This window comes from Salvia hispanica, chromosome 5, assembly GCF_029641045.1.
Source record: "Salvia hispanica isolate PSC_SH4W2 chromosome 5, Shi_PSC_v1, whole genome shotgun sequence".
Lineage (NCBI taxonomy): Eukaryota > Viridiplantae > Streptophyta > Magnoliopsida > Lamiales > Lamiaceae > Salvia > Salvia hispanica.
The window spans coordinates 21152385-21165918 of NC_142696.1; the positions used below are offsets into that span (position 1 = coordinate 21152385).

The window sequence follows — 13534 nt, forward strand, 5'->3', positions numbered from 1 at the left end:
AATATTTCTAAATTTAACGTGTTATTCATAAATTCTCTTTCTTAAAGTAACTCAAGAAAAAGTTATAAGTACGAAAAGAACACTAGAGAAAAATGTCAAAATACTTCGTTGGCCTCTTGGAAAAAAACTTCAAATGCCCTAGCTATAGCTATTCCAAAATTAATGACTAAAAAGATGGGGAAAATAACTTTTGAATAGGATTAGTAAGCTAGTTTCGAAACTGATTTATTCCCATGAAGTAGAAATAAGTATCCACAGGCAACAAATGGAATCCATGAGTAACCTATGGAGATGTTCGAGATTAAATATATAAATATATAATGTATTTGATTCATGAGATTGAATCTTACAACTCAATCCATTAAATAATCACTTCATTTGAAATTATATCTTGATACTATTTCATCTAGAAAACTAAACATAACTTAAGAAATTTTGGGGGTGTACAATTTTGCAAAATTTTATACGAAATTAAATATATGATCCAGAAGTAACAGAGCATTGAGAATGGCTCATGTAAACTTCATACATACAGTGATTAGTCACAGCTAACCCTATGACTAAAATAATTTCACAACTCAGTCTTAGATTATATCTTAGTATTATTTAACTTGAAAAACGAACACCACCTTTAGGGGGCGTTTGATTGCCCTGATATGCCTAGATAAGGCGTCAGATATAGGTTTTATCTAGTTTTTGGTTGCCCTGATATACTTATACGATAACCCGGTATACAAGCTCTAACCCGGTTTCAATTAAGATACATCCCTCCCAAATGCTTATACCTCTACCCAAGCTGAAGCCTCCGATATGCGCTACCTCGGAGAACCAGATTGCTGCCTGCTACCGCACTCCTTTGTCTAAAACACCCCTCGCCATTGTCGTCAATCTGGGACACGCATAGTTTTTTACGAGCCTAGCTTGTCGTTTTGCTTAGCAACAATTTTCTGTCGGCGCGAAATTTTTCTGTTTAACCACCGACCACCGTCGGCTGAAGGTCGGCTGAAGGTTTGTCGATATGTGAATTCCCTTTTTTCATTGTTGGGTTTCTGTGGGTTGATGAATTCAGACCCAATTTCAGCAGTGTCACCAATCCCGAGTAGCTCCATTCTTGTTGGGGATTATCGAATCCATGGCCTAATTACAGTTAAAATTAAGTACATCCTATAAAATTTTGTCAATTTTCTCCCAAATTATTGTCTGTTGTGTTTTGGTGAATGTATTGTTTCATTGATTCAATTTTCTCCAAGCATTTTTTCAGCACCGTTTACATATTTTTTCCGGAGCTTTGTGAACCAGGTATCTGCGTCGCTTTTATTTGCGTTATTGAGGAAATTAAGTTCGAATCCAGTATGCAATCCTTGTGTTTCCCGGCCTTCATGACTGATATTCGATCATTGTATGTTAGCCTTAAAAGCAAATGTTTGATGTCTTTCTGAGCCTCAAATTTATGTTTGGATTTATCAGGGATCTGGTCGACAGAATGAAATGACAACCATTTTGATTTTGTTAGAAGAGATTATACGAAACTATTAAATAAACTTGTTGCTCATCTCCTTTATGATCACACTTCTTTGCCCGCAAACACGGATACGTAAACGTTGGGACCGACTAAGATAGTCCGAAGTTTTAGATTCAATACCTGCCCATGTACGTCAATTGGATCAACCTGTGTGTGTTACAGATAGGTTTTTGAAATAGATTTTACAGCTTGGTTGCTTTTATGCTTTGTTTAGCTAGATTGAAGCTTTGGGGCTTTTGCGTCTTATCTCTCTTTTCTAAAATTAATGACCCAAAAATATGCTATACAATGAATTTGAACTCATATTGTAGTTTTTTTTTATTCATATTTTTTTTTTAATACACATTCTACACCATTGCTCTAATAGTTGCTGGTGCTAGTAATCCATTGATGATATGGGCTTGATTATGTAGCTTGTTGATTCAAATGCTGAAGTTTGTATAGATTTTAGTCTTGCGACTCAGAGAAAGAGAGCTAGAATCGCTGACAAGAAGAAGAGGATCGTCAAGGCCAAGTCATAAGCTGCTGAGTACCAGAAGCTTCTTGCGACTCGCATGAAGGAACAGAGGGATAGGAGCAGTGAGAGTTTGGCCAAGAAGAGTTCTAAACTTTCTACTGCAACAAAACCATCAGCTGCTGCATAATCGACATCTTCTGCGTTTATGCTTCTGAATCTGCTCATGTCTTCTCAGAACTGATTGAGTTTTAGATAATTTTGAATCTTTTGCCGAATGTTACAAAACCATGAGTTTTGCCCATTTTGTTTGGATAAATTTTGAGATGATACTATTTTCTTTGAATTCCATGAGCAGCTTTTTTATATTTGAGTGTATCTATATTTTTGAATTCAAATTATTAGTGTCCAACAATGTTCATATTTCCATAGCACTTGTTAAACAAGATTTTTTTTATTTATAATTCAAGGCCAAAAACAATGTTTACAGCTTGGGAATGGCTGATATCCGCGTTACTTGCTCTCCAAATGCAGCATCAACGAATATAGACGATTATAGGCGCGAGAATTTTGGTTGGACGCCATTTTGATTTTGGGCGTGTATAAGGTAGATTTCCAGGGATACATTGGTCAGTAGCAAAAATATTGAGGGATACAAGTGTCATTCCGCGTTCTTATCATTAGTTTCTGTAAGTCCAATCAAAAACCATATAAACTATAAAGCGAAGCTTATCAGGGCAACCAAACACCAAGATGAGATAACCCTATATCCACATTATCTCACAAAATCGTGTACAACACCCATATCACACATTGACCTATCAGGGCAATCAAACGAGCCCTTATATACTACTAGTATCTTAAAACTAGAAAGACCTTATGGAACAATGTATCGATCAAGCATAACTTGAATAGCAATCACATCAAAAATCTCAGATACCAGAACCATATGAAGATTACTTTACAATTAACCTTATAGCAGTTTTTATCAATCAGATTCTTTGAAATAACTAGAGATAAAAAGATTTGCGTAATCAAACCATGCTAACACACAGTATATTAAGTAGTATGTCATAAAACAGTGCGGATTGCTCATATAAAAAGTCTCATTGTAACAAAACTTAAAATAATTCAAAACTTAAGTTGCAGATCAATCATTGATCAGATGTCTCCACAAGACTACATAAAAAACACAAATGCATTGAAGTCTATCAGCAAATAAGCAAGCAAAATAATTAGGTGCGGGCAGCAGCTGGTGGACCACCAACACGAGGAGGCTGTCCTGGTTTAGGAAGGTCATCCTGTCAACATAGAAAACAGCCAGGATATAAGTAATCAAAAGATGTTCAAACTATGGGAAAAAAAAAGATCAAAACCATATTGTATAAGTTAGAAGCATAATTAGACAAAGAAATTACACTACCCCCAACAAGGATGAGATTAATATATGATACAGAAGTAACAGAGCATTGAGAATGGCTCATGTAAACTTCATACATACAGTGATTGACTGAATGGTTCTAATCTAATTCTCAATTTTCTTTGTATTACAAAAAAGACATAAATATTGTTATTTGTAACATGAACCACGCCACATAAAAGCTAAAAGGAGCAAATAGAAAGTACGCAGGACAAAAAATAAGGATAATCACATAAGACACAAAATACAAATGAGACATGGAGTTGAGCTAGGTAAATAAAATGTGAGCAAGCCTGAATACAATTAGTAGGCTGAAGATATGTAATGGAAACTAACCCTTGGGCGCCTGAAACGCTGTGGTGGCTCACGGTTTCTCCTGTCAGTAACAGAGCGGACCCTCACCACCTTCGAGTGAATGGCGCATGAAACACAGTAGTTCACCTTCACGTACAGCTTAGGAAGGGTGTATCCTGTATCGAACAAAAATGCATAACAGCAACTGCTTTAATTTTTGGGCACTCTCACAGAAACATATGGGAGTGTGATTAGATTACTCCAATAACAAACTTAAACAAGGACATAGAAAAGCTTACCATCAAAAGCACAAGCTTCCTGGATATCCCTGACAGCTGCTTGCTCAACAATGTTTCTGACTTGGAATCTCTTGATTGCCTTGTCCTAATGTAAAACTCGGCATAAATACAGTTTCTCTGATACTAATACGTGCTGCTAATCAAGCTTTAAAATTTTAAGCAACCAAAAGCAATTCATACTTACATCTTCATATGCATAGAACATCCTATATAAGGCAAATACTTTTTGTAACCAAATGTAAAATGAGACCTTCATGATTAATATCAGGAGGATTCGAATACAGACCGTGACTAAAAGTCACCATAAATAAAATCTACATAACATAATAATAGTATATGGCTTTTGCATAAAAATTCAGATCTGAACAGTAAATATTTTGTGGCATGCCCTATATAATAGTGGATGTTTATTGAACTACGGATATTACCACTTCAACCATCATATGAATACACACGCAAAAAATTCCAAACAAATTAGAAAAGACCAATAGCACAACAAAGAAATACGCATCACACTCAATAAAACCAACCTTCCAATTCAAATTATTAGCATACAAAAATAAACGAAACCCAGAGCAAATAAGAAGATCTCGAAATCTGAGAACGAAAATCTATACAAAAAAAAAAAACCTTGGGGCAGCACTTTCCACAGTTGGAGCAGCGGATGAATTTGACGTGGCCGCGGCCATGCTTGTTGCGCCCACCGTTCCTTCTCTTGAATGTCTACAACAATGGAAAACATAAATTTAACACCTTGAAGGGCGGAAGACAATTGCAGAAAAGTTAGTGAGAATGATAAACAGGAATTAGCGAATCTCTACCATCTTCGGCTGATTGGTTTTTCTCTCTGGAAGCGGAGGCGCTCACTCAGGATTTAGGGTTAATACTCTATGGGAGGTAGAACGTGAGGGTTTATATGGTTGATATCATGGACCTCCAGATTGGGCCCTTAGAAAGAAGCCCAACGATGCTTCTTCTATTTTAATTTTGAAATTTACGCTCTTTTTTTATTTTTATTTTTTATGATCGACTAAAAATGTCAATATATATAAAAGGGGTACCGGTAAAATAGGAGATAGAAAGATAAAAACTGGATTTTAATGAGATATTTATCCATTCCTTGTTAATTGGCACCAATTTTCTTTTTTTTTTTCTTTTTTTTTTACTAAATTCGAGAATACACTACACATTCCATTAACCCATTTCACTTATGACTCATATTCTACTAACTATTTCCACCTAGTTTATACTGTATTTCTTAAAATTCGAGCAAGTCAAATTGTGCCAATTAATGGGGACGGAGGAGTAATAAAATGAAAGGAAATTTTTATTTTTAGAAGACTAATCTTGCAAATAGACCGAAATAGAAACAAATACTTTTTTTTGGATGGTGTAGTGTAGGTATATAATTTGTTATTTAATGTTGGAGAAACCAGATTTACAAAATTAAACCAATTTAAAAGATATTTGGGACAAATTTAAGCCATCACATATCAAGGTACAACAACAATTGCATCTTCCCACAATAGCCATTTTGTGAATAAACATGAAATATTAGACTCGAGGGACTTCCTTTTTACCAATCAAAAAATGAAACGAAGCTACTACAAAATACTCATTTAACATTATACAATGAAAGTGAGAATTAGGGCAACAGTAGCTTGGAAGCTGATGAATGAAAGAGAATCTATTCTGTATTGGCACACCTAGAAGAGTATACAAAACTGTTTAACCGGAAAGAGTATACAAAACTCATTCAGCTCTCTACTACAGGTAGATATAAAGTTCCAATCTATTAAAATACAACGTATGGTGGTGCCTTGCAGCAACATCTTCATCGCTGCCACAGTAGCTTACATGAAGACCATTTAATCGAGTCGATGCTGCCTAAGTTTCACGCACGCAGGTCCTTGTTTGAGTTCCATCCCGGAGCCCTTGCACCACCAACCCCCTCAGTGAGAATTCCACTACCGTTTTCAGCACTTATTAGGGGATCGGATTCGGCTTCCTTGGCCTTCTCACACACAAACAGGATAGTCAGCAAAATCAGCTTTCAGCACATTTCACACACACACACACAGACAAGAGAGAAAAAATGAGTACCTGGGAAATTTGTGCTGCTTCAGCACTGGCCTTTTGCTGGCTCTCGATAGAGCAACAATACGAGTACAGTACCATCCCCACTATAGCAATCAAGATTCCTAAAATGTTCCGCCAGCTAAAGGGGTCTCGTAGAAGAACATAACCAAAGCCTAAAACAAGGCACGTTTTCAAATGCCCTAGGACCTGATAAGTAACTGGTGATGTCTTTCCAATTACAAGAAAGGTGCTGAAGTTCACAGAAACTGATATTAAACAGGATAGGACGATAAATGCCTGTCATAAGGGAACATAAAACAGAGTTACGTGCTGAATATTATCAAACAAATAAAACAGATTGCCTGTCATAAGGGAAGAGTTTCAGTTCTTACCAGAACTTGAGGAGTATAGTTGAAAGCAAATACATTCTGCTTAGTCAGAAGCCCATCCACAAACGGTCCAGTTATGAAAAGAGTGATTGCCTGATAGGGACAAGATTGATACAGAAGTTGGGTTGAAGAAACCTTGAACTTCTTCTGGATGGTATTTGTCATCTAATGGTGTATCATGTTAGGGTCCCAAAAACTCAAAATTAAAACTGCTGACAAATCAATAAGCCAAAAAAGGAAATAAATGATTCGGATTGCTACTAGAGCCGGAGAAGACTCAAGAATAACCAAATTATAGTTGCCTTTTTATATCAAATATCCATGAGGAGACCTCATGAGAATAAAACTGCAATAAAATAGCTGAGGATACAATTTGTGCAACACAAGTTGTTACAATTGCAAGCAGGGACAAGACGGAACCCAGGACATTAAGCTGCAAATCAGTCACAGTTGCAATCCCAACACCCAAGAGAAGAACAACTAGTGAAATTTGGATATTCCTACTGCAAACAGAGGTAAAAAAATATATTAGCAGCAAATTCCCATAGGAAGTTAGGAACTAAACCAGAATTATCGAAAGAAGTATATCTTGTGCATAGTCAACAAGGAAATAGAGACTATATGGTCAATCCATACTAAATATATTGGAGGGAATCAAAACAGGTTCAAAATAGACAAATGCCAGCCAGCAATTATAATCTTCTGAAAAATACTTATTTGTGTTGATGACCAGGAAATAGTATTTTTGTTTTACCTGTAAACTACCAATATATCTATGATCCAACAAGGAATTCTATAATTTATGATAATTCTTTCTATTCTTTGATATGAAGTGTACAGTACACTGTAAAGAAAGGTAAAAAGTGACTTGATAGTAAAAGAAAGGGTTTGAAATGGTTGTATAGTTCATATCACACATAAAGTACAAACTAAGCAACTGGAAGAGAGATTTAAAGATCTAACCTGAACAATTTTCTGAAGAAAAGAGTCTCTAAAAGGACAGTACATGGGATAATTGCCAATTTTGTCATCTGAAAAGCATAAGCCACAGATTATAAGAACTTAACCTATTTTGAAATAGGTTAGAGAAAATAGAGGGAAGGTACAAATATAAAAAAGTTATGTTTGTTAGATTAGCTTCCAAAAGTAACTATCAACCACTAGCAGAATGGAAACTGAAGGGACTATGTTCTTTAACTGCAAAGATATCAAATACAGTTCATTGTAATCTACTTATACTCATAAGCACCTATAATAAGATCTGTTTGCCCCAACCCAAGTTATATTCTATTTCATGCAACTGAATGAACTAGACTGTGGTACAATCTCTTATGTGGACAACCTAATGTGATCCACAGAAACTGAAGGTTGTCCTTAAGGGCATAGCTATTATCTGTACTGAAGAAAGAGTTCAAACTTTTTCTTTTGCACTTCGCTTAACATGGGATAGTGACTACTTATTCTGCACATGAAAAACTATTTTTATAACAGGATTATCTTATCTTGAGGGATTTCCGCATACAAACAAAACTCATTAGTATCCTAAATTGCATAACAGAACTTGAATTTTTTAAACATAAACTAACCTGATAGAAACCAACGGAGTTGAAACCCAGGCTAAGATTTAGAAGTCCAATGGATGTTCCATTAAGAATTCCAAATCCCATGACTGCTCTTGAATCAAAAGGCTTGTGTTCAAACCATTTCATCCATAGAGCAATGTGAAGAGAGCAAAAAGTAACAAGAAGATGCCAGCTAGTAAGAGTTGTAGCTGCAAAAGTAAAATAACAGGAGAAAACAAAAGTTAGAGAATTCAAGAGCCTAAAAGTGAAACTAGACTTCGATGGCTAGAGCAAGCAGGTTGCAGGAAAAAACAACTAGAAGGATAAAAAAAATTCAAATACCAATGTGTATTCTCTGTAACTAAAAGTACAAATCATCAGAAAAATTTCAATCAATCACACAATATAAGTGACTTCAAAAATGAAATGCCCACATGCAATAATAGATAGTCAAGATCGTGGTATTAGTATAATGGTTCAAAAACATTTCATCAAAAGAGAGTTTCAGTCGGTCCAAATCTCAATGTCAACGAATTTCATGCAATAACCAATAAATTAGAATGAGCTCCATTCTCAAGTGTGGCAAGATGTTTTAAGAAAGACAGCTAAAGAGCACACCTTTAATTGCAAATGCTATCCTTATATGTTTAATATCCTCCAATAACTTGAAGAAGCAACAAGTGTGAAATTTGCTCTTTCGCTATTAATAACAGATTTGCTACACTTAAAATTAGGAACTGCCACATTAGGTGTCACATGTCATAAATGATGGAAAGCAAAATTGGGTACATCCTTTTGTAGTTACCCAAGCATTAGGTGGGCATTCTTTGCTAAGTTTGAAATAAGTTAAAAGAGAAAGTACCATCACAATGTCTACATAATTTAGTGTTCTTAAATCAGACTAAATTACGGCAGGGAGTTCAAATCATATTTTCTTATCCAAACATGTGATTGTTTTAAGAAATTTACAGGATACCTCGTCCGAACCACGAAAAGAGAAATGTGGAATACGAAACCAAAGTTATCTGGACAAGTTGAATAAGTAAAAAGACTACCTATCTTCTTTTCACAAACTGAAATATTTGAGTTTGACTACACTCTCATAATAAACTGCAATTTAACTACATAGATAGTGTACCGCATATCAATTGCCTAGAAAATCGAAGCAACTTCTGAATATAAGCTAGAACAGAACATAAAGAAGAGAGTATATTGGATAGGCATAGCAGCGCAGCAAAGCTCACTTCAACAATAAGTTGATAAATCAGGTCCATCGAAATCTCACCAAAAGTGAAGCCAAGAGTGCTAATGAGTGCCTTGTTGCATATCACAATCGAAACAGATGAAACCACTGAAAGACTCAACGCTCCAATCGTCCCCAGCTGATACTTCTTGCCTTCACTCATCTTCACACTCCACTATCTTATCGTAGTATCTCAATATCTACTATCAAACACACATCATACTTCCTTCAAACTAATCACTTAAAGCAAAAAAAAAAAGCAACATTCACATACCTCATTAGAATCGTCCAACTTAACTCAGCAGAAACAGAACACTGACGCCAAATCGCCAAATCCAGCTCCGCTGCAGAAGCAACAGCATTTCAAATAAAAACGTGCACAATTTCAACAAAAACATCAACATCAAAATCAGTAGAAAGAAAATCAGCTACTCCAAACCCTAGATCTGCTCCATTTCACCACCAATTGGTCATATCAAACCGCACAATGCTTATACAACATACACTACACCTATACATACAAAAAAATATTCTTTAGGCATACTAAAAAGGTATACCTGAGAAGCCGAGTTTCAGATCACTGAAATAGATGAAGTAGAGCAGGTAAAAAAGTAGTAGTATCTGAAATCCGATCAGTCTATTCCCCAACCGGAATGTGATGCTCTAAATAAAACGTGTGAGGATCAGAACTGGAAAATATTATAATAATTGAATTTCCCAGTAAAAATGTTATTTTAGTGTTGCTGTAATTTGACAGTACTTCAAAATTAAGCGAGTGATTACAACTTAAAAGTGAGATTAGTGGTTGAGGTCGAGGAGAATTGACTTTGCCGACCCGGCCAGGGAAATGGGGCTCCGACACCGAATAAACCGACCCTATTTGTTTGAATTTGATTACAATTTGATAATGTTCTATAAATGTAATCCAAATCTTATAGAAGCAAACACTCTTACTTACCGTCCAAGTTAAATTCACAAGCTGGCACCTTCAAATATTTAAATTTTTTTTCTAGTTAATATAAGAACATCATTAGGGGTGCTGGACTGCTTAGAGTGTTGCAACCTTCAAGCATAGAGGTGTGTGCATTAGCACTGAAAATTGATTACAAGTGAACAATGCTATAATAAAGTTAATGGTCTTGTAAACTGGTCTAAGAATATTGTTTAGAAAGATTTTATAAACCGGCGAAGTGGAGAATGGGGGGATGAGATATGAGTCACCTCCCTTTTTGTTTCTAAAAACCGAATTTTGTGTTTGTAGTTAGAATTATAGGGCTCCACTTCACCTAAATGACTTAAGGTAATTAGGTTCCTTTTGGATCACCAACGCATTCTTGTATGGTGACTTGAGTATAGAAGTCTACATGGATAGTTGAGTAAAGAAGTCTACATGGAAATTTCATCGGATCACTCTAGTGAGTTTATAGATGGAGATGCTTTATTTTAAGATAATATGTGAGTTAAAGCAGTCTTTTAAGGGCATTATTTGGAAGATTCGTCGAAGACATGAAAAACATATGACTATCGCCAAAACAACTCAAACCACACTTTTCTTGAAAAAGTGAGGTAAGTTTACTAGTATGATAATTAATCTATGTCGGTTATATAATCATTAAAGGGAATGATCGAAATGAAATAAAATGATTGAAGAAAAATAAATCCTTGGAATTCATGAAGTATTTCCCTAGAGTTGAAGTGATTAGGTCTAAAAGAGGTCTTTATTACTCACAATAAAACAATTTAGGTCTACTAGCATTGGAAGAATTGACTGCAAGCCAATAGAGACTCCTATGATGTTGAACCATGATCTAAAGATTGTAGATGAAGCTGAATTGGCAGACTCAGAAAGATATCACCGATTGGTATGAAAGTTAATTTTTTTATCTCATACTAGACCTAATATTGCCTATGTAGTCGGAGTTGTTAGTCAATTCATGTAGATATGCCATCTTGAAGCTGCTTTTAGAATTATGAGACATTTGAAACGGACGTTAAGTTATGGAATTATGTTTAAGAAAAATGGCCATTTAGACATTCACAGCTACACAAACGTTATAAACAGAAGATCCACGTCAGGATATTTCACCTTCGTTGGTGAAAACTTTGTTACTTGGAGAAAAAAAAAGAAGGTTGTCGCTCTTTCAAGTGCAAAAGGAAAATTTAGAGAAATCAAGAGTGAGTTGAATGGAGTGTTATGGTTGAGGAAGTTAATGGAAGAATTGGATTCATTTGGTGCGAGCCAGTCAATTTTTTCTGTGACAATAAGACTGCAATTAGTATCTCAAAAAATCCGATTCAACATAATAGAGCCAGACAAGTGGAAGTTGACAAACAAAAGAAAATTTAAGCCATAATTGTCGGATTTCATTTCCTACCTTCACATGATCAACTAGCAAACATGTGGATCCTAAGAATTTTGGAAATGTGCTAGACAAGTTAAATATCGTAACCTCATTATTTAACTTGAAGGGGTTATTGCAATGCAAAAGGGAATAAGATCAATCGAGATCAATTAAAAAAACACAAGTTAAGGATTACTTTCTTTGAGTAACATATGATGGAATAGATAGATAAATAAATAATAGTAGTACATGATAAGAATACACATTTTATATTAATTTTGTCATATTGTCCCTAAACATGAGTGATCAAAATATAACTATTATCCAATTCAATACAAGTGCAATTATTCTCTCTACTCAGTACACAAATCTCTTGATTCAATAGAAATTGCACAATTGGTGATAATCCACATTGACATCAGCACGAATAGTGTCACTCATCTGATCCCTTTACAATTTAGTTTCCCAGCTATCTAGTAATCCACATTGACATCAGCATGAACACTAATCAGATAAAATAATAGTCGGATTTACTATAATTTTTTGCATATACAATATTACATCACTGGATATAAATTTATTATCTCCTAGTAAAATTAATTGTACTTATTTATTTAAAATGTTCGCTTCTAATGGGATTGAAACCCATACACTCCATTCGTACGTAAAAAGACATTAATTAGTATAGTAGATTTTTGTCACTTAATTGAAAACTCAACATATATCGATATAGAACCAACATTTGTTACAAATTAAGTGTTGTATTTAGTTGCATCAATTAAAACCAATGATACAAAGGTAAGCAAAATTAAAATTGGCGCAATTTAATGCTTGAAGTTTTAGAACTGGCCGCCTTCATAAGTTTTACCAAACTCCCAATTAGAAGGCGCGACGTCGTAGCTAGTGACGGTCCTACCATCACTGGCGGTGACCTGAAAGGAGAGGCTCTGACCGTTGAGCACCGAGTTACTCTGCCAATTCTGCCCCCAATTCCTTGACATTGACTGCCACCCTGTTCTCGACCCTTTGATCGAGACTGCACGGATGTCTCCTGCTCCCGCAACATTGGTGATCAAAACCAAGTTGAAGTAAGAGTGTCCGTTCAAAGTGAATCTAATCCCGCCTTTCTTTACACAAGGCACCCTACAATTACAATCATCATTAATACTTATTCGACTACAAACCAAATCTCACATCGTGTTCTAGTATGAAATTAAGTAAAGTTGCAAGTAATACATAAGTGTGATATCCTAACTCTATTAGTAGGTGGATTTTTGAAAAATATCCTAAAAATAAAACCATAAGGATTTAACTCAAAGCAGACAATATGATACTAATATTGAGTAATGGTGAAAAGGGAGACCTTCTAAAGGTGACGGGGACAATGCCAGCTCTGTACTGGGCGATCTGGAGGTAGGCGGGCTCTGCCATGTCGAAGTGCTGAAGAGGGGGATTGCACCACCCGCCGTTGTCGTTGGGCAATGCAAAGTTTGGAGGGCAGAAGTTGGTGGCGGTCACGGTGACGGTGCCGGGCAAACAATACCTAGGATCGTCCTTGTTGCACTGCATTTCAAAGCACGCGCCACATGACAACCCGTCATTGAAAAGCGCCGTGCTCAGTGCCGCCGTGTTGGTACCATAACCCTGGCTGTACAGATTCCCGTACCCACACGCCCCTTCTGCATGCATTCATATTAATACTGCATAAGATAAGATATGTAGTATAACATTTCTCTTTATGTATTATATCGTGTTAGGTGTAAATTCGAACCCATGGTGCCGGATGCGTCGCCACCGCCGTAAAAAGTGGCATGAGCATTTTGCCAGCCTCCGTAATCAGCCTCAACAGGAAGAAGTATGTGAAGAATTAGGAAAGAAATGATTGGTGCAATAACAAACATGTTTGTCACGATTTTTAAAAGTTGGAGTG

General features: G+C 35.9%; 3 protein-coding genes and 1 long non-coding RNA gene across 5 annotated transcripts; 1 reads left to right on the forward strand and 3 right to left on the reverse strand.

The window, feature by feature from the left end:
- Window positions 1–689: 689 nt before the first annotated feature.
- On the forward strand, window positions 690–2342 carry LOC125188171 (uncharacterized). Its single transcript, XR_016130419.1, has 2 exons — window positions 690–1008; window positions 1967–2342. It is a non-coding gene; the product is annotated as an uncharacterized LOC125188171 (long non-coding RNA).
- A 705-nt stretch (window positions 2343–3047) lies between these two features.
- LOC125188170 (small ribosomal subunit protein eS26y-like) lies at window positions 3048–4941 on the reverse strand. The gene is made up of 5 exons (XM_048084928.2): window positions 4811–4941; window positions 4620–4712; window positions 3990–4074; window positions 3733–3866; window positions 3048–3277 (listed from the first exon to the last, which is right to left on the reverse strand). Exons 1-5 carry the CDS (start codon window positions 4811–4813, stop codon window positions 3212–3214), a joined length of 381 nt encoding a protein of 126 aa, XP_047940885.1. The 5' UTR covers window positions 4814–4941; the 3' UTR covers window positions 3048–3211.
- A 724-nt stretch (window positions 4942–5665) lies between these two features.
- On the reverse strand, window positions 5666–10009 carry LOC125191023 (UDP-xylose transporter 3). 2 transcript variants are annotated; one of them, XM_048088479.2, is made up of 9 exons: window positions 9820–10009; window positions 9537–9606; window positions 9305–9462; window positions 8044–8228; window positions 7421–7488; window positions 6828–6960; window positions 6461–6622; window positions 6093–6365; window positions 5666–6003 (listed from the first exon to the last, which is right to left on the reverse strand). In XM_048088479.2, exons 3-9 carry the CDS (start codon window positions 9423–9425, stop codon window positions 5884–5886), a joined length of 1062 nt encoding a protein of 353 aa, XP_047944436.1. In that variant the 5' UTR covers window positions 9426–9462; window positions 9537–9606; window positions 9820–10009; the 3' UTR covers window positions 5666–5883. The 2 variants fall into 2 exon arrangements, with proteins under 2 accessions (XP_047944436.1, XP_047944437.1); XM_048088480.2 differs by having other exon boundaries at window positions 9305–9465.
- Window positions 10010–12306: 2297 nt separating this feature from the next.
- LOC125187482 (expansin-A4-like) lies at window positions 12307–13534 on the reverse strand. Its single transcript, XM_048084080.2, has 3 exons — window positions 13376–13534; window positions 12968–13283; window positions 12307–12747 (listed from the first exon to the last, which is right to left on the reverse strand). Exons 1-3 carry the CDS (start codon window positions 13503–13505, stop codon window positions 12444–12446), a joined length of 750 nt encoding a protein of 249 aa, XP_047940037.1. The 5' UTR covers window positions 13506–13534; the 3' UTR covers window positions 12307–12443.

What these genes read in the sequence shown, in the direction of transcription:
- LOC125191023 (XM_048088479.2), bottom strand. Translation starts at nt 9,425, where the DNA reads ATGAGTGAAGGCAAGAAGTATCAGCTGGGGACGATTGGAGCGTTGAGT. An exon ending in CAACTTGTGTTGCACAAATT is followed by an intron (nt 6,623 to 6,827) that starts GTATCCTCAGCT and finishes ATACACCATTAG; the next exon opens with ATGACAAATACCATCCAGAA. An exon ending in ACTATACTCCTCAAGTTCTG is followed by an intron (nt 6,366 to 6,460) that starts GTAAGAACTGAA and finishes CCCTTATGACAG; the next exon opens with GCATTTATCGTCCTATCCTG.
- LOC125188170 (XM_048084928.2), bottom strand. An exon ending in GGAAGCTTGTGCTTTTGATG is followed by an intron (nt 3,867 to 3,989) that starts GTAAGCTTTTCT and finishes TGTTCGATACAG; the next exon opens with GATACACCCTTCCTAAGCTG. An exon ending in AGCGTTTCAGGCGCCCAAGG is followed by an intron (nt 3,278 to 3,732) that starts GTTAGTTTCCAT and finishes CTATGTTGACAG; the next exon opens with GATGACCTTCCTAAACCAGG.
- LOC125187482 (XM_048084080.2), bottom strand. Translation starts at nt 13,505, where the DNA reads ATGTTTGTTATTGCACCAATCATTTCTTTCCTAATTCTTCACATACTT. An exon ending in CGACGCATCCGGCACCATGG is followed by an intron (nt 13,284 to 13,375) that starts GTTCGAATTTAC and finishes GAATGCATGCAG; the next exon opens with AAGGGGCGTGTGGGTACGGG. An exon ending in GTCCCCGTCACCTTTAGAAG is followed by an intron (nt 12,748 to 12,967) that starts GTCTCCCTTTTC and finishes TTGTAATTGTAG; the next exon opens with GGTGCCTTGTGTAAAGAAAG.